This window comes from Melospiza melodia, chromosome 21 (genome assembly GCF_035770615.1).
Source record: "Melospiza melodia melodia isolate bMelMel2 chromosome 21, bMelMel2.pri, whole genome shotgun sequence".
Lineage (NCBI taxonomy): Eukaryota > Metazoa > Chordata > Aves > Passeriformes > Passerellidae > Melospiza > Melospiza melodia.
In genome coordinates this window covers 10,761,838-10,789,745 of record NC_086214.1, presented here as the reverse complement: position 1 = coordinate 10,789,745, position 27,908 = coordinate 10,761,838, and the positions used below count along the sequence as shown (strand labels likewise).

Sequence of the window (27,908 nt, the reverse complement as noted above, 5' to 3'; positions counted from 1 at the left end):
TTTAGCAACAGGAGACACACAAACCTGTATTTTGGGATTTGAGGCAGAATGCTACCAACCCACTGTGTTCATTTTCCAGTCCATTGTCCTGACCAAGGTCCAGGCTGTTAGAGATGAATTATGAGGCTGATTCTCCTGAATTTGGAAGCCTTTCCCTGGGCCAGATGCAAACACATCCCTCCAGGGAGCACAGCACAACACCCGCTCGCTCTGCCAGATGATGATGAAGGGAAAACTCCAAAGATAATTAAATGTATTTTTCAACACAAAACTGACTCAAAACCAGCACAAACAAAAACCATGGAGGGGCTGCCAACACCGAAACCATTTCCAGTAAAGCTTTATCAGAGATAATTCAGCATATTTCCATTATTTTATACTAAAATATATCAGTTCCTCCAGAACATTTTCATAACATGAAAAATCAATTATGTTTACATATTTATTATAATCTACATATTTTCCATAGCAGCTTTTTCACAATAAGATTAAATATATGCACCAAATAATCAGTTAAGTCCAATAAAAAGACTTGTTATAAGATTAAATAAATGAATTTATTTATGGTACTGAAGATCTTATATTGCCAACTATAGAGCAACCAAATCCTACAAATCCTAAACAGATGCACAAGTGCTGATCAGGGTCCCTCAGGGGGGAGGAGGAATCAAAGAAAAGGCAACAGGGAGAGTTTGATCTCCCAACACACAGACCCATTAATAACCCTCCTTTATCCATCAAGCTTTTTCATAAACCCCCTTAATAAACACTTCATTTCCAAATGAGAACGTTCCCAAATCAACCAAATAATCACCCTTTATTTCAAATTCAAGCCCCACAGTTTTACACATCTTAATTCCAAATGCTTCCAAATCCCAGTGGCAGGATGGCTGATTAGAAGCCCTTGTTGACTTTTTAGCACAGGGTTATTAAGTCTGCAAAGAAGCCTTTAAATCCAGACATTTTGGGTGTAACAGCGCGGGTTTGCACACTACACAAGTCTCTATTCCCTCCAGCTCACAGGCACTATAAAATGAAGTAAAAAATTGTGTCCATCCCACTGGACTCTGCTCCAGAGGAGAACATGGGGACTGTGTGACATTTGTGGGAGATGGAACACATGGAATCTGTTAGGAGCACTCTAAGTGGATTGTGAAAAGAGTTAATCAAGTTCTTAGAAAGGTATTTCAGTGCCAAGGCTCGAATTTATTGGGTTATGATATGACAGATGGAAAAGTGTTGTTGAAAGAGCAGAAAAAGCTGTGATCTGGGAAGCTGCAGGGCCAAAGCCACTGCAGATGTCAGCTTTGTTTACAGACAAACAACAGGGTTCTTTTTGCCTGTCCAGACCAAGAAAAAGTTTTTCCCCCCCAGATAATGGTAAATAACACTTGTTTCACTATTCATACAGTCAGCTCTTGGCTAGGAGGAGTTATGTCCAAAACCTTTGTTATAACCATCATCATTTTCATTTCCAATCAACAGTTTAGATCATATCCTTCTTACGTGCACTATCAGAATAACTTCACCTAAATTACAGTATAGGCTTTGTAAACTGCTTATTGTGTCTTTATAAAGATCTTTTATGATGCCAGCCAAAATGAAAGCGTTTGCACCCAAAAGATTCCTTCAGGTGAACTCATGTTTGGTCACTTTTCAGATGACTGAACACTTGAGTAAACAGCTGCTGGGACACTGTGCTCCCTTTTTACACAGTGGGACTTTGTCAGTCCCTTTAAAGCCACAAAAAATCTTATGATCTCCCTCAGAGGGTACTTTCATATTCATGTTCTGTGCAAAAAGTGAACACAAACTCCCCTTTTTTTTTGTTAACTTTGAGGAATTTGTGTGAAGCACAGTTTTCACAGCATGAATTATGCAGAAATAACTAGAATCTCAATCAGGAGTTAAAAAGAATTACAGAACATGTATTTAGTAGTAAAGCAACCTGAAGGCTTAAAGCTGCAATATTCATCTCTCAGGGTGAAACTCAGTACTGGGCTGGGATTAGAGGGAAAAGCCTTCCTGCTGAGCTTCCACACAAGGCAAACCTAATCCTCTCCCACTCCCCAGCCAGCACCAAACCTCCCCAGCACTGCTGAGCACTGGAACTGCTGCCCCAGTCCTGGTTAAGCATCCCATGGGCACTTACCTCGCAGTGAGAAAGGGAATTAAAGACAAACAAATCCCACCAAATTTAACCCCAAGGAAGGTGAACAGGGGAGGAGAAACACTGCAGCTTCAGCCCGAGCCCAGTGTCGGTGGCTACCATCAGAAGCTCCAGACACCCATGCTGACAGCCCCAGCCAGGAGCAGGCTGTGCGAGTCTGATGCTTCCCCCAAGTCACTTTTCCTTGGCTGGGAGGAGGGAAGGGTGTGATGAGGTTTGGCAGAGTCCAGGGGGGAGCAGCCATCAATGGAAGGCGTAGAGCAGCAGCAGGATGGTGCAGACGCCGATGACGCCGCCCAGGATGAGGGAATCGCGGCGCTTGCGCAGGTTGATCCTTTGGATCAGGCTGTTCACGGCTGGAAAACGGTCTGGGAGGGCTCTGAGTCAAGGGCACAGCACAAACAGGGATTCACCAACAAGCCCCAAAGGCTGGATGGGGCAATGACAACACTGGGACCATTCCCAAGCTGGGAGAAGCAGGAGCAGTAAAGGCTGCTGGATGGAGAGCAGAATTACAACTGCACTCCACTGACTGCAGACCAGCAGAGAAAAGGGAACAGCCCAGAGCTCACAGTTACACACAATTCACCACCTGACCACCTCTGTCACTCTGAGTTTTTAAGATTTTCTAAGCCTTCTGATGTTTACATTCTTGTAGTAAACTTTCTCACACACTTTCTGTAAATAATAAATAACTTATTGGTTTGCATTCTTTTATGGAGGAGGAGAATTTGATGGGCTGTTGGTTTGTCCAGTGTCATTGGAGAGGTGGCACTTTCACCCTCCAATCCACTGTCACTTTTGGAAAACTAAAAATGTTTGAGTCAGAAAATAAACTTGCCTTTTCTCCACCTTGAGAGCAGCAGTGTGTGCTCGTGTTGTTTCATGTCCTACAGCAGCAACCTCAATCACCATTTTAATCTCCACTATGTGAGGCTTAGTTACTTTTATTAATCATGTTTAAATGAGAATGAAAAAAAAAATGGGGTGGTTACATGAAACATCTGTGGAATTTCTTCAATGGGATTCTGTTACTGGTGAAGAGACAACCAAAGGAATTTCTTCAATGGGATTCTGCCACTGGTGAAGAGAACAACCAAAGGCATTTGACTGAGAAAATCCTGCACATTGCATGACCCACACACTGTGCAAGCTCTGTAAAACCACCAGGGTGTAAATCCATCTCTTAATGTACAAAATACAACTGCCAACAGGACAATCAGAGCTTCGTGTCTTTGGAATTGAGAATCTTTTTAAGGCCAAAGCTTACTGAGATTTTATTGGAATGTTCTTGCCAGCTGCTAAGAACTGTAATGAAATTTCTGGGTTACCAAGATGCATCTTTCCAGGATGCCATGTGTCTGACCAAACAGTGCTGACATTGTCTATTGAAGAAGGGAAGGAATAAGTGGGAAAACCACAAACGTGCCTGACTTGACAACGTGGCACAATCTTCAGCCCTGAGACAGAACATGCACAGAAACCAACAAGCCAAAATCTCACAAAAGTCTGACAGACAAGAGGATGCTCAGGCCCTCACTTCTCTTAGCTGTAAACCACAGCAAGCAGTGAGGAACACCAAGCTTCAGCTGTTTTGAAAGCAAAAAGCAGGACCTGAAATGAAATTGCACTTCTAGAACAGCATACAGCAGGGAAGGAAGGCCAGGAAATGCTGTTGCAGGCCTCTACCTGAAAATGAAATTCTGTTAATTTATATGCAATGCCCAAATTTGACCAGAACCAACTTACCACATTTCCCATTAAGATGCTTCAGTCAGGTTATCAGGTGAGCCTGATAAAAACCTGACCTGTTTGTCACTGCTGATGACAGAGTGAAACATTGTGCCACAACTCTTCTCAGGCACAGGCAGCACCAATACTTAGGAAAAAGGATACTTGCCAAGGTATTCATCTTGCTTTGTATTGACTTCAACATCCCTCTCTGAGAAGTCATATTTTCTTTTGTTGCCATGGCAATGCTGGGGAAAGAAAGAGGATCAAGTTGTTGGTGCTAAGAATAATCCACAGCTCCCACAAGAGGAGAACAAGCAGGGAATGCTTCTTCAGAGGCCAATGAATGGCGTGAAGCAACATGAATGAAACCACAATTTTCCCATTAATCTCCCTCTTTTACAGTTAAATGATTTCAGTTTTATGCGAACTGTTAACAGTGTGAAACTCTGAGATTTCTTGAAACAGGCAGGGTTTGACTTTTCTCCTCCAGCCCCAATGAAAACTGGTATTACCTTACAAGCAACATAAGAATGATGCTCTCATGGCTTAAGCTTTAAATTTAGAAGTTTGTTTCATCCCAAATGATGCTTCCATCACAGCACAGAAAAAAATCAGTTTCTGAAATCTGGTCCTAATTAAGAATATCCCCCATGGTATATAAGTTTTCATTTTCTTTGTTTCTTTACCAATACAAAACTGAATTTCCCATTTCAAATTTAAACTGTTTTGAAGGTCAGAAAAAAAGCAACCCTGCTCTTAAAAACAAGATATTAAATGAAATTATAAAGAATTGTTCAGTTGACAAAGCTTGAAGACACAGAAAGAAAAATATGGCAAATACTGTTCTCCTTGCTGGCATGTGTTTCAAAAATACATAAAGCAGGACAGAAATACAACAAGGCTTCATAATAACTCAGAAAAGTCACCTCTGCTGCTGTTGACTTCATCTACAGGAATAACAATGATTAAAATAAGTCCTTGGATGAGTTTATGAGCCTTAAATATGGAGAGGAAATGTTCTGGAGGAGTAAAAGTTAAGTGGAAAAACACAACAGAAAAATATAAAAGGAAACCAAAGCTGTCATTTCAGAGGGAGGAAAATGTGAAATGCTGCTTTTACCTGATACAAACATACAATTTTTCAATGCAGGTATTTTAGTCCTCTAAAGTAAAAAACAACAAACTCACAAAACCAGTAAAAATTTGCTGTTAAGAAGCGCACTCAGGGAATTTTGAATTACTAAGAATCAAGTTATGAAAAAAAAAATCCTATCTGCACACAGGAAAGTTTGTTCAGTAACCTACAGATTCCCATCTCCCACCCCCACACTGACTTGATATTTGTCCAGATGAGTTTTTAATACAGTGTCTCTCAAAGCACTCTGAATTAAGTCCCATATTTTTGTAAGATGCATCCAATGACTCATTAAAACATCCATTCATTTGCAGAAGTGAAAACACAAAATGATTTCCAGTATATAAAGTGCTCCTGAGCCACCTCCAAAATGCCTTTAGAAATAATTATTCAGGGAACACAAGGTTCCTGCTTTAATATCTGGGGAGTGAAACTGTCCAATTCATATAAAAAGGCAGCATGTAAAGGGTTAAGAGATTGAAACCAATTTAATTTTTTTTTATCCAGTATTTTCAAGAATTTAGCTCAAAGGGCTGGGTTTTACTGGAGAGCTCTGAAGGAAAAAAACCTGGGGTAATTATAATTTTTAATATGATATGGTCTAGTAATGAAATGTAATTGTGATATTCATGAACAAGAGCTTAACTGGATTCCAGCGACTATTAACAAATCAAAATTCAAGCAAAAAGCAATGTTGTTCACGTATAATTTGATTATTCAACCCTTGAGCTGGTTTATCTAAGCCTTCAGATCTGTAAAGGAGATTATTAAATCTAAGAAGCAGCAGAAATCAGAGTTCCTGGGGACCAGTCCAGAGATTGGTTCTGTATCTTGAGCACTGCAGATTCCTCATATCCTCCATCAGACAGTTTTGGTTCCATTCCCATCCCTGACATATGTTCATTGACTTGCTGCTGCCATTGCCTCACTGACAAATGCAGATTTTAAAAAAACGAATCCTATCCTTGCCATTCACAAGATTGGCCCCATTTAGTCACTCCCAGCCCAATCCCAGATCTCAGGACCTGGTTCTGCTGTTCCAGAACTCATGTGGACCTTTCCCATCAAAAGATGAAACATTTCTGACTGGAACAGGGATGACCCCAATTCCACATTTCACTTGGAAGCCAGCAGGAACTATTCTCAGTGCTGCACTGGCTGGAACTACCAGAGCTGGGTGTAAACCAAGTTTCTAAAAGCAGATGGTATCTGGCCTGCTCTCTATATTTAATATTAAAGCCCTGCTCAAGCACAATGCTCAGCATTGCTGCACTTCTGGAGAAATCTCTCCCAGCTAAGCCCAAGGTCACAGCCATAAAAACCCCACCTATCTCCTCCCCAGAGCAGCAGGAGAATCTCAAATTCCTGTGCTTGCAGTCATATTTCCCTCAAAAGTTCTGCCACATTCCAAGTTTGCCCTTGATTGTTCAGCAGTGCCGTGGGTATGAGAGCAGCCAAACCTCCCTCCAAAGCAAACTCAACTGATATTTGTACTCAGTCTGCTCTTTTCACTGGCATAAAACCCTCAGGGTAATAAACACTTCCAGGCATTATCCCAGATGGACAAGTCTAACATGCAGAAATACACTTTTAATGCTGCCTGAGTTGGAAGCAAAGATTTTTGAGTTAAATTAATGTTTAAGCTGTTATTTCACCCCACACTGCAGCCACATCCAGCATCACTGAGAGAAATGTAGCAAAAAATCAACTCCTGGCTTCACCCATTGAGACACATCAGTCAAATCTACACTGCTGGAGAACTGAAACAAAAATCTAAAGAAAGAAGTTGTGTTTTTAAAAATCAAATAATTCACGTATTACTGGAACTCCTGCTTCATTTTGCATGCCATGAATCATACTTGCTCATTGAAATTCATGACAAGGTCTATGATTAGGGAATGGACTCTGTGACTGTGCATAGAAATGAAAGCTCTAGGTTTAAATTGGTAAAAATTCTGATTGCATCACTTATTCTTTGTCTGGAGATACACTTCTATCTTTGTATCTCTAAATATACACATATGTGTATGCATCAATGCATACCTACACTCACACCCTGGCAAATTCCTTTATTCTTTTATTTATTCCATTGTTTCCTTTGATGAAGCCTAAGATAAAAACAGAAGAAACATTTCCCCAGGAATGCAAGTGATTTTGCCTGGACACTCTGGCAAGGTGGTTGTGAAATTAGAGAATTCTCCAAACGTGGCTCATGCCTTTAAGAAGTCAACACTCAGTGTGGCTGAGCTTTTCCCTTTTATTAAATCCTAATTACTACCTAAAGAGATAGACCAAATACATAAGGAGACCATTTTAAAAAATGGAATTTATGGCTTTGGTCTGGCTTCAGTCCAATCTGCCAATATCCAAAGATTGATGGATCAGGTCTCAGAAATAGAATTACAATAAAATCCTAAGAACTTGTCACACTGTACAGACAAAACTATAAAAAATATTCCAACTGAGCCAACATAAAAACAGAAATTGTTAGAAAACAAGAAATAAACGGTCTGCTATTTTGGAGGAGTGATAATGTTTGAAAATGAAAACCTGAGAACTCCAAGCATATTAAGCAAAATCTCTGCTTATATTTAAATCTGGCCAAGGGAAGTGAAGGCTGCTCCAAAAGAACTGCAGTACAAAGTATCACATCCCACTCGCTTCTGGAGAGAAATATGCTGCAGTAAGAACCCATGGCACATAATTCATTTAAAAATTGATTAAAAGTTTAGTAATAATGACACATCTGGAGTGACAGCCCTGCTCAGTGCTGTGGTTACTGAATCATTTCAGCTCAGGTGCCCATGCACTCCCTGGCACGGATGTTTGCTCCATGGAGAGCGAGAGTCAGACTCCTCACTTCTCCTAATGACAGAAAATCAGAGCAAGGGCCCACAATTAGTGGCTGCAGCTCGTCAACAAAAGCCTCTGCACACACAAAAATGTGCTTCTCAATGTTTGGAATCAGTGCTTAGTAACAAAGCCTAAGGAAATAAAAGTGTGAAGGAAATAAAACGTGATTTCCTGACTGGCTTAATTAAAAAATGAGTAATGAACTGCAGCAGATGTAAACCTTGAAGAGCAGTAGCCAGAATAAGCTAATTACATCTCAAGGAATCTGTCCTCAAACAGCTTCTTCTGCACAATTCCCTCTTTTATTTGGGTTACAATAGATAAAAACAATTGGTGAGTTGGGTAAACTCCCATCTGGTAAATTCACTTGGGAGGCAGCAGGATTTGCCATCAATTAATGTCACACCCAAACATTGTCATTACTGGGGACCACAAGGAAAAAAAATTCAACAAAAAATTCACCCTGGTTTTAACAGAGGCAGAATTCAACTCAGATTTAAGTGGAATTACATTTCCTACTCCATGTCATTACCAAACCAGCTCTTTTTGTACCAAAAAACTGTAAAACATTTCTGGCAACAACTCAAGCAAGAATTTACTCCAGATAACAAACTGTGCAAGGTTGAGAGCTCCGAGTTCCTCTGATGACACAGAATCCAGAAGCCAGGCCAATGACATAATTACCAGTAATTACATGTAATTTTGCAGGATATTAAGAGTAATAAATCACCATATGCTGCTTAATGTTCTGCTTACTTGGAGTGGCAGCAAAAAAAGAAATTCACCAAACACTGAGCATTTCTGAGATGGAAAAGTAAGATTACAAGCATGACAATAAAGGAGAGGAAAGGACTAGAACCCAAAACAAATACAGCTGGGCTAAGCTGGAGAAATATTTTTGTGAGGCTGTGCTGAAATTGCACCACATTTTCAGGTATTATTGCACTGATCTGGCTCATCACTGCACACTGATGTGGTTTAACACATTCTTCCTCCATGTTAATTATCCTGAGCCCACTGTGTGCACTTAAACCAGCCCTTAATGGACACAGCCCTGCTGCAGCTCTAATTATTCTTCTTGATCATTTATGTCAGTACATGCATTGTCTGAAAGCATATCTTACTTGACTTCTTACCTTTTTTTCCTTCTCTTTTGTTTTAAAGCAATAATCTAAAATTTAAAACCATTAAACTGGGCATTATTACAGTTTGAGTTATTGGTCTGCAAAAGGTTGCCTTGGAAAAGGCACAGATAATAAAATTTGTGTTGCTGCAGTTCTATAATGTCTAGATTAGTTAGAGAAGGTATCACTTAAGTATCCAAACAATGTAAGAAAAGATAAATAAATGTACAACAGCAATAACCTCTCAAGCAGTTGTGGTAAAAGCCCTCACCTCTATCAGCTGCACACTGGGTGCTGAATATTCTGAATACATTGAAAGGCACAGAAATCAGGTTTTACAGGAGTGTCACTGTGAGAAGGAACATCTTGACTACAGGAACAGCCCTCAGCAGCTCAGCCTGGGATTCACTCTGCTCCAAAGGTGATTCACCCAAATTTTCTAAGCTAGGGTGAATAAAATATTTAAGCAACATTCCTATGTCAATATTGAATAGAAAAAACCCAAACCAAACCCATCAGCAATTCATTGTAGTACTGCCAAGGAGCTGGAAACAATACAGTTACTCTATAAATATAGGGACTGATATATTTAGACACAATTTAATGGAAATGCTGATTGTATGGAAAATAATGAAAATTTTTACATTCATTCCTACCTTATTGTTTCTTCTATCAGTCGATCTGAGCTGAAAGCCAAAAGAAAAAAAAACAAGTTAAAGAAAGTAACAAGCACTAAGTACTACTTTAGATCACTAATCAATGATCCCAATCATCATCCTAATAAATTTGCTCTTAGGATGTTTTATTTCTGGACGTTGTCATATTTTGCTGCTACACAGGTTTGGTTTATACAGAGTTTGGAGAAGATGCACTGGAGGAGTGTGACCATGTCTGAGGATGAGGGAAGAGATGAGGATCTGACTCCATGTTTCAGAAAGCTTGATTTATTATTTTATGATATATATTACATTAAAACTATACTAAAAGAATAGAAGAAAGGATTTCATCAGAAGGCTGGCTAAGAATAGGAAAAGAAGGAATGATAACAAAGGTTTGTGGCTCGGACACACTGCCCAAGCCAGCTGACTGTGACTGGCCATTAATTACAAACAACCAACATAGGCCAATCACAGGTGCACCTGTTGCATTCCACAGCAGCAGATAATCAATGTTTACATTTTATTTCTGAGGCCTCTCAGCTTCTCAGGAGGAAAAATCTTAAGGAAAGGATTTTTCATAAAAGATGTCTGCGACAGAGGAGCATTTCCTAAGTGTAGCAAGAGCAGCTGCTGAGGAGAACATAAAACACTGAGAAAACAAGAAAAGGGGAAATAGCTCTGTGATTTATGGAGGTCTGTTTAGAAAGGAGTATTAGAGAAAGGAGCAGCTAATTTTATTGCTTTTTAATCCTGCCCACCCCTTCAAAAAATATCATTAATGATGAAAAAGCTGAGATTGGGTCCATCTCAGAGCCCTGCTCAGGATCAGCTCCCCAAACCCTGGTTCATGCTGGCAGAGCCCTTCTGTGGAACAGCAGCTGGGTGAGAGCTGAGTTGATGGAACTCAGCACAGCCCATGTCACACACAGCCCTGGTGACAGCGGCTCTGTCCTGCCTGTCACACATTGATCCAGCCCTGTGCAGAAAGGGCAGCCCCAAGCACAGCCCAGAAAGGACATTTCATTAAAAAAACCCAACACAAACCATTAAAGAGAGTAACAAGATCCTGGGAGGAGTGCAGCTATTTCCCCTTTTCTGTGCTCAGCTTTCACACAGGGTTTTTTCATCACTGCTTTGCAGGCAGTTGTGAAATGTCACAAAAACCCCTCTTGTCACAGCAATCAATATCTGCAATGTAACCCTGCCATGGAACAGGTGCCTGCATCATTCCCACAGTGCACCCCTACAACTGCTCTGTTTATCTCACAGATTCACACAAATTCTTGGAGGAAAATGGTAAAAAAAAAATTCAGTTTGCAGTATGAGGAGGAAATCAGCCTGACAGAAAAGCAGTTTGATGTTGTACTGGCTACTGCTTCCAGTAGTAAATCAGAATTGATTGCTTCCAAACTCCAAGATGCCAGCAGGGCATGGCCACCTCCATCCTGCACCCTCCTCATCCCAAGTGTTTTGCCAGCCCCCAGAGCAGCACAGCTCTGCCTCTGACTCAGCCTGAGCTGCCTGATTTGGAACTTTTCTCCTTCCCACAGGAATTCTGGAGATCCCCCCACAGCTCCAGCTGGAGGAACGTGCTGGGCCACGTGTGTGACCTGCTGGGGAGGGGGACAGGCAAACACAATGACTTTATTCCTCTGTGCAGAGAACTGAAAACACCAAGGTTGCTATTTCAGGCTGCCCATGGCTTGAAATACAGACACAGAACAGAGCACTAAAAATATTTTGATCAATTTTAAGCTGCCAGGGACTTGACTGGGGCAGCAAACAGAGCTGCACTCTAAGATTCACATCAGCTGTGAGCACGCTGGTTTAAGCAAATAAAATCAGTTTTATTCACAGTGTGGTGTTTATTCCACTGGCACAGAGAAGGGAAACACCCTAGCTGTGTACACAGAGCAGTCTCACAGCATCTCCTCATGTCCCCAAGGCAGGCAGAACAGGAAAGCAATGCATTAAAGATTTCTGTAATCACTGAGACTCCCAGAGACACAATCCAGCTGAGAATGTGCCTTTCATAGATAGTCTCTAACAGACAAGTGTGTTATGTGGGCAGGGCATAATCAGAATAAACTGCAAAACCATTAGAAAACAGCCTCAAAAGCAAGAGCAGTGCACAAGAATGAATCAGTTTAGAAAAGGTTCAATTCTTTTTTAAAAATATCAATGAAAAGGTAATAAAAACCTTGCTGGTAACAGGTTACACATAAAAAAATTCTGTGGAAGAAAATGTTACAACAGCCCTATTAAAAAACCTACCTTAGAAAAATGATTACCAGCTCTTTGTCCATTTAACTGATGAAATGATAGAATTTTTATGCTGATGAACTGAAGATGACAGAGAAGCTGAACACTTTTACAGACCTCAAGTGAACTAGGATGTCCTCCAAGGCTTTTAGAGCACCCAAATTAGGCTTGCCAGTGTGCAGCAGGGACACTCACTGCTTTTTATGCTAGAGAAAGCTGTAGATGGGCAGCTTTATTCCTTACTCAGACACATAAACACAAAAAGTGACTTAAAAGCTTCAGATGACATGACACTGCTTAATTTTTCTATGTGTATGTATGTTTATACACACACAAAAATAAACTCTGGGAATGTGGCTATAGAAAATGCTGATAGAAGGTCATAAAAATGTAAAAATGTAAAAACCAGTTCTGAACACCAGCACAAGCAGGCATGAGCTGCAAGTGCCAACACAGGGCATTTAGCAGGCACCTGAAACCTCAGGATCAAATGTTTCTCAATTGATGTGGAGTGACCCCAAATATTGAAAAGGATGAGATGCACAGGAATTTTCCTCAGAATGAAGATGTGTAGGTGAGGGCAGACCAAAGGAAGCACAGATTTATTAGCACAGCTTTCAAGCACAAGAACAATCAGCTCTTGAGAGGATTTCCAAACTCATCCCTCCTTGCAATGTGAACAAACCCCACAGGAATGGCCATGGCAATCCCTGGTAAAGGCAGGCACAGCAGGAACATTGCAGGGATTCTGCTCTGCAGGTTTGGATTGCTTGGCAAATACAGATTGTAAAGTTCACTCACAGTGACACCCAAACAGAAGCATCTGTTTCATTCATTTCACAGCTCATAGCCATAAAAATAAGTCAGATTTAAGGAAGATCAGGAACACAAAGTACAACAGGGCCCAGAGACACAAGGGAAGTTTGCAGATCTCTGACTATTAATAACCTGTTCTCCACAAATAGAAGCTGTTCTCACAATTAAAAATAATGTTCATTTCCCAGAATAAAAAACTAACATTGAACGAGGCAATTGTGCTTAACTTACATATTCAAAACACTACAAAAAAAAGCTCTTAAATTAAAATCTATTGACTTTGTTCTTCTGCTGTCCAAGCAAAGACAACAAATCCAGTGGACATTTCCTCATGAACACCCAAGCAAAAAATGGTTCTGGGCATTATTAATCTGACTTGCCATCTGTTTCAATAAACTCTGCATTTTCACCTGTGCAGACAGACAAAGGTTTTTAAAAATCCTACAGGAAAGAAAGGCTGGAAGGTGCTGAGGCAATCAGCTCCTGTAGGAATGGCACAAACCCAGCAGCAGCCATGCATATGGAATAGCCAGGCCTCTGTGCAACTGCTGTCTGCAGAGGGTGGCACAGCTTGTCCCTTAAATATGCAGACAGGTTAATTAATCAGAAGGAGAAATTAAGTGAAATATGCCCCCCATGATAGAAAAAAGCCCTGCTCACAATATATCAGGCTTTTAGAATTAAAAGAAAGTATTTTATGTTGTTTGCAAGGCAAATCTGTGTGTCTGTACTTCAATAAAATTCATTAATGGAGATGAATACTTAGCTGAGTAAAACTCATCTGCACACAACTCCTCTCACAACATGCTTTAAACCCTTCAGATGAAATTAAGGGCAATATTATCATATAGACTTATTTAAAAGGGACAGGGAAAACCCTGTAGAATAAACTAATATAGCACCTGATAACTATTTTCTTCCTTTCAGAAAGAATAACTACAGAAATAATTTTACATTGTTCTAACAGCAAGATAAATCACTAAGTCTCTGCTCTCTCAAACTGCCTCCAATAAATCTTTCGGATTTTCACAGTCCTGGATCACCAGGCAATGTGGAGCTTCCAGGAATGCAAATCCTGCAAAACACACTGTAATACAAATCTACAGGTATAAAGCAAATCTGATTTATACACTCAGTTATTTTCATCACCATAATAACAGAATAATAATAAAAAACCACTGTGCACACATACACACCAAAAAAAACCCCCATCTCCAACTCATTTTTTCTGCTTGCCATCAACATTCCTTATCATATTAAAAATTCATAAAGTCATTAAGCTCTTTAAAAACTTAAGTAGAAGAATGTAAAGCAGAACACTTTTTTTTTTCCTCTCCCTGTGATATTCCAGATATTTTAAGACTTGTCCCAAGTTGCTAAAGAAGACAAGTATTGGTGTAAAGTGTATTTATTTATTAAGAGCAATATATCTGACCATGAAGCATACATCTTCCACTTCCAGCATGAGAAAACCTGGCTGGCCAAAAACAATGGCATGAGGCATTTTCAGGGATGAACACTTTCCCCACAGAAACCACTCCAAAAGCAAAGAAAGGTTCCAATACTGACCCAAACTGCTCTCTTTTGTTGGTTTTCTTTGAGTGCTAATTCAAGCACAAATCAGGATGCTAAGGAAATGCAATTTTGTCACATTGTCTGTTGCAGAAGACAACAATCAAACACAAAACCCAGCACAAATGTGAGCATTAATCAATGTATAAATTTGCTGAACATCATCACACCTACAATCTCTGAACAGCTCAGTGAGCTTACTTCTGCACATCTCAGAAATCAAGAATGAGGAACAGTTGCAAAATTGGAAAAGAACAAAGCAAAATATCACGTTGCTTTTCATCAATGCAAGCAGTTTGTTAAATCTAGAATGAAAGGCACTGGAACAGAATCCATTGCTCTAGGCAAGAGTAAACCAACATTGGCTGGTGCTGAATTTCTTTCCAGATGGAAAGAAATTGTACATGAGGGCAGAAAATACACAGAAGGCATCTCTTTTCACTGTAGGGAAAAATCTGCCAAAGGATTTCCAGGAAAATAATCTGGTGAAACCTCCTCCAACTGCAACCCTGTAACACAAATTCAGCAAAAAACCCAACTTCTAGCTACATCTCTAAGTAAATACCTCACCAGCTCATCAGTTACAGCCATTTGGAGTTTAGATACACTAAGAAAAGCACTTTCTTTGCAGCTAACACCTGTAAACACATAACCAATAAAAAAATTAGTTGTTCTAACTCAGTTTAAAGGAGGCAAACAGGTACCATGGGATTTTCTCCCTGAAAACAGTGATCCACCTTCACAACATAGGTTTCTCCTGGATGTCCAAAGGGTATAGCCAGCACCTCCACTGAACTGCATGGAGTTGTGTGGGAATGGTCAGAGTGGAAGAACTGTTTCTCTAAAAGAGGAGTTAGCCAAGAAAGCTCTTTGGCATGCAGACGACTGGGAAAGTGCCTGAGAGCCCCAAGAGGGTGACCAGCAGCAATACTCCTTCCCTTAGAGCAAATCTATAAGGGAATAAGAGCTTCTCAATAACCTGCAGGGTTCAGTTTACCCAAAGAAGCCAGGTAAAAACTTTAAAAATGAGAGCAGCTCCTGCTCTGCACATGAAGGGCACAAACCAGTGCCAGGGTGGCACCACCAGGGTGGTGGGAGAAGTTCTTGGAGAGCCTGACCCTCCCCTATAATTGCTCCATATTACCCATAGGAACAAAGTGAAATGAAGTGAGCAGGGCAGGCCTTACTGTAAGTCATTATCAGCAACCACAACTGTCAGAACAATTCCAGTAACTTCCTAATGGACTCCATCGGCATTTCCTCAAATTTTACATCTGCACGCTCTGCCAGCAGCCAGGGCAGGGCTGCCTGCACCATTCCCCTGGTATCAAACATGGAATTTGGATGGGACCTTGAACCAAAGGGAAAATCCCTCCAAAGGAAGCAGCACAGGCTCTGCTGTCTGCCATGACCTGGGTGCAATGGAGCTCTCCCAGGATAACCTGGCACGGCTGATTTGTTGGGCACACACACACAGGAGATGCTCAGCTTACAACAAACACAAGCTGTTTGTAATCTGTGCTGTAACAAAATAGATGGGATCACTTTTCTAGCTCAGTGTTTTTTGACTAAAGCTTGGCAAGGCTAAAGAGCCATGCTAGTATTCACACATTCCTAAGTAACAGGAAAACACAAGGTGGAATGTCTTCTGCAAGAGACCCATCACATAAAAACCTTCATAATTAATATCTTTTTAATTTCCAGTCCAGCTAACACAGAAATGAAGTGAGAGTTATCCTTAGGATGACAACCCAACTTTAATGTAGGATGAAACCCTAAAATCCACACTGACAGACACGTGTTCTGCTCCCTAACTGCATTTCCACCTGCTGTGGTTCTGAGGGTTTTTTTGGGAGAAGCTCTGTGGCTTTCATGCAGGACTTGGCTGAGGTGCCTGATTTACAACTCTCTACCTGCCTGTTAATTAAAGCTGCAGAAAATGATTCTTAAAGCTGCATAAAATGATTCTTAAAGCTGCATAGTTAACTATGCAACGTAACAAACACTTGTGGTTCAAAATGTAAAGTGCACACTACATTTCAACCATCCACAAGCCAAACCCAGGATGCAATTCATTAATGGGTAAAGATCTCAGCATTTTTCTCCTGACCCAATTTCCCAGGGTTCTCAGGGCTTTTTATCTGAGACTGAACAAGATGCATTCTTCCAGAAGTGCAACTAGACTTGATATAAACAAGTCTCTCAAGTGAGAGGAAAACACTCTGCATCTTTCAAATTACAACAGGACTGAAGTCCTTGAAAAGTTCTAAACAGAACTGTATTATTAGGATAAAATAGGGATGCTTTAAGGGTAATTTGGATCTAGTTCTGCTTAGCATCATGGATTTGATGGAACACAAAGGAATCTGCACAGCAATCATTCAGCAGCCAAGAATGAGAACCTAATTCTGATGCATTAGGAGAGGTTGAAATTAAATAAAAATTCAAGAATGACATTTATGCAGCAGTGTGGTAACTTTCCAGAGATACACTCTGCATATGAGAAAATGGAAATAATCACTATTTAACATATCCATACACATCAAATTGAGTTCAACAGCTTGTTTTTACTGGAGGATCCAATAGCAAATAATGAGCAAGCACTTCTGGCCCTAAGGAATAATGAAGTGCACAGCCACACTGACAAAAAAATGACATGCTGCATTAGAATATAAAAGTGATTCTGAGATTGCACAAAAGGAATTCTATAAAACTCCACAATTGTTGATTCTGTTGAAAAGCTGCACCTGCTTTTCAGAACCATGCAGGAAGGATTTCAGCACTCCTGAAAGCCCTAATTTCAATACAGACCTTTGAGGGGGGAAGCTGTCCTAGTTAAGAAACAACGTTGAAAGGAAAGCTAAAAACAAATAAAACATGCATCAGTGACTTGTTTATTTCTGAAAGGAACAAAAAAACTTCAGAAGAAACCACAGAGCCCTGAAGTTTGAAGTGTGGTTTTATATCCTTCCCTTTCCCCAGATTAAGACCAAAGTGCTGTTTCTAAGGGGAAGCCCAGAATCAAGAACCAGAGCAGAGTTTTTGTCCCAGACACTTTTTTTTTCCCATTATATATTCAGGCAATCTTTCACTCTGTGAGGGTTTGCTCTTTAGCTCCTGCAGACATTCATAAAGAGCTACAAGATTTCCATAGCCACTCTCCCTAGGGTATATGGAATTTCATCCATAAACCTTCAATTTTTAAACAGATAAAAAGCAAACAATGAGCTTGAAGCTTTTAATGTCAATGTGGTCACATCCTTTGCCACCTGGATAATAATAAAATTCAGTTTTGTACTGGAAGTAACACAGGAAACTCCCAAACTAAGTTTTGTGCTGTGTCTGGAGGGTTTGATGGTTTTTTCTCCTCATTTGGTGTCCTAATCACTTTAGACATATTGAGGTATAAAAATGTCACAACAGTCATCAGTGTCAGGGAAATTACTGATTGTTAAAGCAATCCAACAATCAGGAAAGCATGCAAATAAACACTGAGGCACAGAAGCTTTGGTTTAGTGGTTTGGGGTAGAGGTTTTTTCTAAGTCCTAAATACAGCACAGGAAGATTAAAAGAAATAGTTGATTTTACCTTAATGAAGCCCAAACTATTTTTAGAGGAAAAAAACCTCTTAAATCCTAAACTGCTTGGCTGATTTTCATGATCTTTTATTAAGTTATTTATAAATAATAATAATACCCAAGAGAGCATCTTCCTTCATTGCCTGGAAGCTTTGAACCTCCCCAAATTCTCATTAAACTACTTCAATAACTTGCTCATACAGACACATAATTATATATAGTGAAGTTTCTCCTTTCCCAGAAGACATGAACTGTCTCCCTCTCTGAGCATTATTTACTATTAAATAAGAAAACAGCAAATTATTCTCAGTCTGGGGCAGCAGTTGAGCAGATGATGTGCCCAAATGTCATTTTCAGTCTGGACTGTGACAGGGGAAGCTGATCCAGCCACTTCCAGAGTGGCCTCTCCCTGTGCCAGGAGTTTTCAGGAGACAGAGGCTCTGCCAGCAGCCTGGGAGATAAAACCCATTCAAGCCCAGACAGAGATAAGGCTAAAGCAAAGAATCACTGATGCAATCAAGAAAACTCTGCAGCCACAGAATAGGAGACAGAGCAGAAAGACAGACTAGAATTGTATTTTGAAACAGGATTACAGGACAAGCTGTTGTGCATCCTTAAGTAAGCCTTTGCAACACCAAAAATCCTCCTTTGCTCAAATCCCTTCTTTGCAAAGCATTTTCTTTGTGCTGCTGCTCAGACAGAGCACAGAGCCCTGCCCCAGAGCTGAGTTATTCAGTGCTCAGGCAGGGAGGTGATTACCACAGCCACACAGCACTGGCACAGCTTTTAATGCAGCAATTTCTCAAACTTCTTCCAGAAACAAAGAAAACAAGCCAAGAGTGTTTGGGAAAACAGCAGCACACCATTGCCAGAGCTCTTGCAATTAATGGCCAGCAGAGAGATGTTTTAACCTAGATTCCCCAATCCCTCCTTGCACTGTAAATTCCAGTTCAATGGGCAGAGTGCTGCAGCCCCAGATCCAAACCCTCCAAATCAGGGCCATCCAGAGCTCCTCTGTCCTCCCAGGGCAGAGCTGGTTGGGTTTTTTTCATCACAGAACAAAGATTATTCATTCCCAAGTGCTGCTTCAGTTAAAATCTGCATTCAAATTAACAGAATGGAACCACAAGAACACCGCATTCTGCTCTGACATGAACAAAAAATCAGTTTAATTAAGAGGCAAGTTTGGTAATTAAAAAAAAAAAAAATAAATAAAACCCTTCCTAGGGCTGACTAAAGTGGAGCTCAGCAGTGCTGAGGCTGCAGAGCAGGCAGGCAGCAGCACCCAGGGAAGGGCTGATCACATTCCTCCCTCCCTGCTGCTTCCCCAAGCACCTTGGGATGGAAAAAGGAGCTGGTGAATGAGCTGGTTCTCCTGAACTCTCTGTTTCCAAGAGAAGATGAAGGAGATGCAGATGAATTCTGTCTCAGCTGGAGCAGTCACTGTGTGTGCCCTGCAACTGGAAATTAGGGAGGGGATGGGAAAGGAGGCAAGCACAGCTCCCTGGTCTGAATCCAACCCTGAAGTTCCGCTGAAATCCACAGGAATCTGAGCAGCAACAGCACAGTGAATGGAAACCAGGGCATGCAGAGCAGAGAACAGGGAGAACAAAAGAAAAATAAATTCTATTAAGGTAGGAAACTGGCAGCTTCCTCCCAAAAGATCAAATCACCTGTAATCAAAAACCCTGCAAGGTGTCTCTGCATTTTGTTGAGCTGATTTCCCTCTGCAAATCAGTGCTGAAGTGAAAATTTGTCAGGAAACACAATATTTAGAGGAAAAACAGTCACTAAGGCACTCCCCCCATTAAGATCTTGCCTGTACCACCACCAAAGTTTGGAAGCAGTTTTCCTGGTGATTATTCTCTAATCAATGTGCCATTTCTGCCCAAACAACAGCAGGAAATTTGAAATAGCTCTGCTGATAACAAAATCCCATAATGAAAGCAATAAAAGTGTTTACTACTCCAGAGTACTTCACATACATGAAGCACTGCACAAACAATAATTTCTCCTCATCATCTCAGGTATGTATTATTAATCAGCACCATTACACAACTGCTGCAGGTTCCTGTTATTTCTTTTGCTCACTCCTCTTATTCCTCTTTTCTCTCTCCCATGCAGCACACGTCCCTCTGATTTGTTTACTCTCCTCTTTTTCCTCCTTCAAAAAAAGTTCCTCACCCACCTACTCTGGCACTTTGACCCTCTCTGTGCCAGTTTTGAATATTTTAAGACACACAGAGGTGTCTGAACTCTTGCAGCAGGTTCACCTCATCTACCTGCACCATTCACACATGAGACTCCAACTAAGAGGATTTATAAAAATTTTTATTGGATAGATTCACTCCAACAAAGAGGATTTATAAAAATTTTTACTGGATAGATTCACAGGCTGCATAGCAACACTCAGCAGAAACATGCAGTCACCTGACAACAATTAAAACCACAGCTAATGAGATCTGCACCACACAGGCACCTGCTTCACCACCAGCCACTGCTTTTAGAAAGGGATAAATGACTAATTTCTGAGTGCTGGAGCTGAGTAATAAAGCAATAATCACAGACTTGCCCCACAATGACAGAACTGGTGTGTTTTCACCCAGTTTTACAAGGAATTCATTATGGGTAGTAACACCTGTAATTTCAATCTAAACTTCTGAAGATTTCATCAATTTTTACACAAACTCATCAGTACCCCCTGCTATCACTCACCTACAACACAAGGGAGATTTTCACTTGCATACACACACAATATTGCAAATTTAATCAAGGACATTAATTCCTTCTTTGCTGACTTAGACTATAACCCATCAATAACTGCAGAATTTCTCAGGGCAGACTCTAAGTTAACAGAATTGTTTCCTCTGAGGCAGCACTTTTCAGAGCAGTTTTCAAAATGCTAAGCTAGATCTATTCATCAAAATTGTTCTCTTTAGATGGAAAACAGCATTAGAAGAAAAAGGATGACTTGTTTGTACCCCTGGCCAAAAACACACAAACAGAGAAGATAAAATACCTTTAGGGAATGGCACAGACCCAAGAAAACAGGATTTCAAAAATGATCAGCAAACATGACCACGCTAGATTGGGTATTTCTTTAAGTCAAGAAAATCTGAGGTATCAGGTAAAAATATTAACAGGGCATCAATACTTACCAACATCTGTCTGCCAACCTTATTTTAATTAATAGGAGTTTAAAAAATCACGTGTTATTGTTCACATCTCCAGTGGTTGGCAAAGCTATTCTGGAATTACCTGTCTAGAACTCAGAAACTGAGTGACTTGGACACTTCATGCCTCCTATCCACAGCCAGCAGAACTTCTGGACAAATCTCCTTTCCCAACAAAAAGCTGATTTATAAAATGGACTGAGCAGCAGTGAAGCTTCTGGAGGGAGAAGAACATGATGTGTTTTGTGTCACCCTCCCTGGTGTGGGGAGCAGAGCACAGGGCCCCCTGTGCCCCCTGCCCAAGGGCTGCCCCAGCTCCAGGGGATTCCAGGGTGGGAATGGCACAGCTGCCAGCAGCACTGACACAGCAGCCAGCCCCTCCCTGGGAAAGGGAGGCCAAATGGATGCAGGATCCTCATGGCTTAATGGAGAGCCAGGCACTGGCAGGGTTTCCTCAGTGCTTTTTGCCATTCCCTGCTGCCTAATGTGTGCTGGAACCTTTGATTCATCAGCATCTGGCACTCACAGATCTTTCACTTCCTCTCGTTTTTTAGGATTACCTACATGTGTAGCACTAAGAGGATCTCTGTGGTGCTCACAACGTGACACAAAAATGAAAGAGGCAGATTTAGGCAAAAAGCAGAAGCTTCTTGTCTCTCCTGTTGCTCCCCAGTGAGACATCCCACAAACAATCCCAGCCTGCAGCTTTTTGAAGAGAATTCATGGAAAACACAGCCCAGGGCAAAGCCCAGTTTGTGTTTATCCTGTCTCACATGTTGTGCATGAAGGAAAAGGCTGACAGAATATCTGGCACTCAGCACTGGGGCAGCAGCTCACACATTCTGTTATCAGCTCATGCAAGAAATATGTAATAGGTTGAAATACTTAATATAATAAATTAGGCAGGGTCAAGAACAAGTGAATTCTCCAATATCTGACATGAATATGTAATTCCTGTGGCATTACTACACTGCTTTGGAGAATATAATAATAATACATTGCAAAGTTTATATTCCTGTGTCTGTTTTTCAAGCTCTTTTCATCGATTTCACTCCACTGAAAACATTTGGATTTTTACTCCTGTCTCTTCATGTAATTATATTCATCATCTACTTCTGTCAATTAGTCTGGCACCAGGATTTACTGCACTACAAATATTCAGCATCATGACTCACACAAAGCTTGTCAATTTATCCTAGGAGCATGTTTGGTGTAATTTGCCAGCTCCTGGTGAATTCTTGGGACCTTTTCTTAGCTTTTTGGCATAAATAGCTCATTAACTGCTTCCTCTGAAGACAAATATGTTGAAACTCTCTAATAATTTCCTCTGCCAGTATCTTTTTCTGAGCTTACTGATTCTCAATTCAAAAGTTTTGCAAGCTTTGATTTCTTGCCAATGTTGTTTTCTCCTTTTACACTGGATTTCTTCACAGCCCTTACAGTTATCTCCACCTTGCAGAGCATTCCATGATTAATTTGGCCCTGTTTACTAAAGATCCTCAACTCACACTTATTTCTGGTTTTCTTTTCCTCAGTGTTGTGGTGGGTTTTTTTCAAGTCTTAACATTTTCAAATAATCACCCAGGTGGTTTTAAACTATTTCTAAAACTGCCTTAACTTTATTTTTTCATGCATTTTAATCCTATAAACATACTGCAGAGCTTAGTATATTAAAAAAAAACAAATAATCAACGCTTCAATAAATGTTAGGCTCAAATTCTGAAGACATCTGCCAGAAAATGCTTACAAAATGCTGTAACTTTTCTGCTCTTAATTTTTGCAAGCTTTTCAAAGCAATGGACTCAGGACAATATCAGTCTCTTAGAAGGGTATTTTACAACTCCAGAAATATTTTACCATTCTATTTCAAGATCATGCTTAATAGCAGTCCTAATTCAAGCTTTCAGTCAATTAAGTTTTAAGTTTTAAATACATTACAGAAAACTGAGGATGAATTGATGATAAGCCACAACTGAAAAAAAAAATTGATTTAATTTCCTGTACATGTTTCTTGTGCTGTTTTGGCTATAAACTTAAACATAAGAAAGCCACATGTAATTATTTATTTATTTGTTTTTTTTAAATGCAAGCCTGCCCTCTCGTGTGAGCCTGGGATTTAGCACAACTACAGGCAAGGAGAGAGGCAGGAAGACCAGAGCTATCTCCTGACTCTCCAAAAACCACAAATCCTCCAGCTCTTTGCTCTCACCTGTGCTGTTTTTGCTGAACAAGGACACACAAAGCAGCTACTCATAACTTAATGCCCTCTCTGCAACAGGAATAACAACAAAGTGCTTTCTATTTGGCTTATCTGCTAACCTAGAATCAATTTGCAAATATTCAAGTGCATAGGTAATTTAGGAATTAATCTCTTCCATCATTTTTTGTGTAGAGACAAAAGGAGAAAAGGTTTTTCTCTGTCTGACTGACAAAAAAAAAAGGAGAGGGAAACCCAGCCAAATCATGAGAGTTTCTATTTAGTTTCTTAAGCTTTACCCCAGTCAGAATGAAAGACATCCACTCCCTTGGGAGGAAGAGGTCTGAGTCACAAGTGACTTGCAAAAGCCCCTGAAGAAAACACAAAACTGGCACTGACAAAATCCTAAAGCCCCAATCACTGACACTACCAAGCCATGAACATTTAACCAGCTGAGTGAAATTCAGGTGTTTCACCCCCAGAGAAGTCAGGCAGCAAAGAGGAAACAACACCTACTTGCGGAGGTGCTCGTGCTCCTTCAGGAACAGCTCTGTTCTCCTGTTGTTCACGCCAGAGCCGCTTTTATACGACCTGAAATCCAACAGAACAGAACCTCACTGAGAACTGTGGCTTCAAGGAACTTCTGCTTTATTCAGAGCACAGACACATGAGCCATGCCAAGCATTCTCTGCACCTTCCCCCTCCTTTGCTGCACCAACACAACTTACTCGATGTCTTTCCGTACCGATCCCAACAGGTTCTCCCTTTCTCGTATTGCCAAGAAGTTTGCTTTGGTTTTGTGGAACTCGTGTGTGTAATCCTGTAATGACAAACAGTTATCCCAAAATTAGGGTCCCGAGGTCAACTGAGCAACACAACACACCCACAGGAGATCCAGCCACCTTTAAAATTGTCAGGTGTTCTCTAATAAAAGGTGCAAGATCAACCCAGGAATTTAACAGCAAAATGCTGGAAGTTAATCCAAACTATTCTTAAAACTCACTGCTCTTAGAGTAGCTGCTAAATTGGATGGCTGCAGCTACAGTTGTGGAGGAAAATCCACTGCAATTCCTTCTCCCAGTTTCATCTATCCTCACCTTCCTGATGAATTGGTTTGTGCTGAAATTTCCCATCAGAATCCCTAACAAAATCTACTTCTTTGGTGTGGTGAAGATGTTCTTGAGTTTATTCTGTTGTTACACAAGATTAATAAAAAAATAAAGATGACTGCTATTTTTAAGATGCAATTTTACATTTTAAACCATTTCAGGCAGGTGGTACTTCTCAAAACACAATTTAACTGGCAGCTGGTGTGCACTAAAACCACTGTAACCATTCATACAAATGCTATTGCTTTTCACACTGGGCATGGATTGCACAGATACCAAACAGAAATCAAACTGTACACAACCAGCCAAATAAAATATGCATTTTAAGAGTACTACACCATGAAAACATGGTTAATTTATAGCACTGACTGGTAGCTTTAACCATCACATTTCCTTCATCTCCCTTGAGAAGCTTAGGAGCTTTTACAATCATGTTTTCTGAAGTGTGACATTCCCTTGCACACTGTTACATGACAAGCCACACAGACAAGGTAATTCATTACATTTCCCCTTTTGCTATATAAAACCCACCCACACAAGGCAGCAGCCTTTATTGTTCTCTCTCAGCTAAGTTCCAGTCACCAACATGACATAAAAAGCACAATTTTCTTCAACTCAGAGGTCAGCGGGTGCCTGGAGAAAGTGAGATGGAATCAGTGGCACACACAACTCCTGGTGAGACACTCTGTGATACCAGCAGAGATAATAATAATAATAATAATAATTTTAGCCAAAGAAAGAGCACAAAGGCAGGGAGGAGGCCCTTGGTTACCTGCAGGATGTCCCTGTGGCGCTGCAGCGTGTGCATCAGCGCCGCGTTCAGCGACGGCACGCCCGCGCTGTTGGTGTACTCTGCCATCTTGTCATTTATCCCAGTCAGCTGCAGGAGAAAAAGCACCCCAGAGAATGAGAAATGGCTTATTCTTTGCAAGAAAACTACAATGCACAAGCTGAAGGAGGCAGCTAGACGTGCACAGCTTGTTTAATACCCGCATTGGGATTTCCTAATATCCGTCAGAGAATCTGGATTGTGATACTGCCTAAATGCTGAAATCAACCCAAAGTAACTCGAGTTACCTTTCCCAGAAGTTGCTCAATTTCCACAGCCATGGTCTCAAACATTCTGTCCTGGCTCGATCCATTTAGTAGAGGAGTTGTGTCAGAGCTAAGGAGAAGAGGAGGAGCAGTTACTGAAAAGTTGCATCATTTCATGAGCACCAGAAATAAGGAACCACCAGTGACAGGGGCTGGAAAGCTGCACTATACCCAGGTCTGCTAGAGATTAAACAAGCTCTGAAAAATTACATTTTCTTATTGTGCATGCCTTTAACTCTTATCTGAACAGATAACACAGTACCACGTGCAGGAAATAAATATCACCTCTCCTGGGAAGAAATTCCTGACAGCTGTCTGGTACCAGTGTCCTCTTCCCCCCAGCTTTTAATCTTGATTTATTTATTTACTGGCAGGAGAGAGCACTGCACTCTTAGCATGTTACTCCAGCAACACAATCACAGCTTAATAACAGTGTTAGGACAACCTGTGACCTGTTAAGCAATCACTGTCCCACAGAGCAACACACACCACACCATTTATCACAATTAGTTTCACACACCTTCCCTGCTTGCTTGTAAACTGAAACCACAAGGAAAAGTCACATCCCAGACCATCGTGCAGATCTGTGATAACACCCCTCAGAGATTACTCATGGCTCTGGTAATCTGCCTTGAGTAAGAGAAGTAAGTTTGGCACAGGACAGCAAAAATAATGAAAACAACTGGATAACATGGGAAGTAACAGCACAGATGCAGAAACAAAAGTGAAACTAGAGCTGTTCAAGATTATCATGGCTGAGATGCTCTCAGGCTTCCAGAACCGTAAACTGAGGGAGAGGTATAAAATGGATTCAGTTATTAAATTAAATAAAATAGAAAAATATCAACACACATACCTAAAGCAGCAACACCCACAACAGATATAGTTAATAAGCAAAGAAAAGTTTGCAAATGGACAGAGAGGTTGATAATTCCTGCTGTGGAATTGCAGGGAAGAGCTCGCCTCTGGCTCACAAGACACACCTGAAGAGTTTTACCACATTAATTCTTCAGTCAAACATAAATGCAATTAAAGCAAACAGAAACCACCTCTATATATACACAGAGACCACGTGTATACACACACATCTAAAAACACATGTGCAGCTCTTATTATTCTCATTAACACTGTCCCTGTCCATGGCAGAGGGGGTGGAACAAAATGATCTTTGAGGTCCCTTCCAACCCAAGCTGTTCTGTGATTATTACTCACCTCAGCAGAAAGACAGGAAAAAATAGCCACTGGTTTTGAAGAGAGGGCTTGTTCCCTGCACAGCTGCTCAGTGCTCCAGTTCCCTTAAAACTGGGATTACCAACAGCACACCAGCCCACCTGGGAGGTATAAAGCTAAATTCCCCTAATACTGAACTCCCTGAAAACCTCCTGTTAGTTTAATACAAGAAAAACTCAGAATTAAGCCAGTGTAACAAGCATTAAAAAGCTCACTGATCCCACACAGACCAAAATCCAGCTTTCCCCAGTGACCTGTCACCCACAGCCTGACTCACACACCAACATCACATCCAGAGCAACACCAGCACCGAGAAGCGCTGAAAGCTCCCCAGGAATCCAAGCCTTGAGAGCCACAGGTGGGACCAGCACTCAGCAAACGACAAAACCGCACCAAGCACCACAGGCAGCGTTTAAAACACAAAAGAAACATAAAGAAACGGGCTAGTACCTATACCTGTCGCGTCTTCCGTCTCGGGAGCTGCTGTAGCTGGTGCAGAGCTTGCTGAAGGAGACCAGCTTCAGGTCCAGCTCGTTCTCCAGCTGCCTCGCCTGCTTCCTGAGATCTGCAGGGCCCGGGGACAGTCACGGACCCGCCCGGGGACCCCGCACCTCCGCGCTCCCGTAGAGAAACCCACAGGGGAGAGGGGACCCTCGAGGCCGGGGCAGCCCTCACGCCGACGGGAGGGCACGGCTGGGCGCCCCCAGCGCCTCACCCGCAGCCCGGGAGGGTCCGGCGGGGCCGCGGGCTTCATTCAGCAGACACCGGCGCCTTATGGCTGACAGGCCGGCACCGCCCGCGCCCGCCCCGGAGAGAGCAGAGGGGTCCCGGCGGCCGTCCCGCCCTGCCGTGCCCGGGCCGTGCCCCGGGGGCCCCGCAGCCGCCCCGTGCCCGCCGCCCCCCGCCCCACTCGCCTTCCCAGTAGTTGCTGCTCCCCGCCGCCATCTTTGTTGTCCAACGTCAGCGCGGGCCGGGCGGGGCACAGCGGCCGGGGGGAGCGGGGCGGGCCCAGCCGGGCGGGCCTCCCGCGGCAGCGCCGCGCAGCGGCCGGGCGGGGAAACACCGCTACCGGTCCCCGTCCCAGTCCCGTTCTTCCAGCCCCAACGGCGACCGCGATCCCCATCCCAATCCCATTCTTCTAGCCCCGATCCTCATCCCAATGCCTCTCCTCCAGCCCCGACCGCGATCCTCATCCCAATCC

At 41.7% G+C, this 27,908-nt stretch overlaps 1 protein-coding gene across 2 annotated transcripts; it reads right to left on the bottom strand.

The window, feature by feature from the left end:
* On the bottom strand, nucleotides 1–27,685 carry GOSR1 (golgi SNAP receptor complex member 1). Of its 2 annotated transcripts, none has more exons than XM_063173603.1 (9): nucleotides 27,622–27,685; nucleotides 27,158–27,272; nucleotides 25,460–25,547; nucleotides 25,155–25,262; nucleotides 24,002–24,093; nucleotides 23,790–23,864; nucleotides 9,673–9,702; nucleotides 4,067–4,149; nucleotides 1–2,538 (listed from the first exon to the last, which is right to left on the bottom strand). In XM_063173603.1, the coding sequence occupies exons 1-9, from the start codon at nucleotides 27,650–27,652 to the stop codon at nucleotides 2,414–2,416; spliced, it is 747 nt and encodes a 248-aa protein (XP_063029673.1). In that variant the 5' UTR covers nucleotides 27,653–27,685; the 3' UTR covers nucleotides 1–2,413. The 2 variants fall into 2 exon arrangements, with proteins under 2 accessions (XP_063029673.1, XP_063029674.1); XM_063173604.1 differs by having other exon boundaries at nucleotides 27,164–27,272.
* Nucleotides 27,686–27,908: the final 223 nt, after the last annotated feature.

Excerpts from the sequence above, each read along its gene's own strand:
- GOSR1 (XM_063173603.1), bottom strand. The coding sequence starts at position 27,652 with ATGGCGGCGGGGAGCAGCAACTACTGGGAAG. Across the intron at positions 25,548-27,157 it reads GGAAGACGCGACAGGTATAG|CTCTGACACAACTCCTCTAC; the intron begins GTACTAGCCCGT and ends TCTTCTCCTTAG. Across the intron at positions 2,539-4,066 it reads CAAGATGAATACCTTGGCAA|ACCGTTTTCCAGCCGTGAAC; the intron begins GTATCCTTTTTC and ends GAGCCCTCCCAG.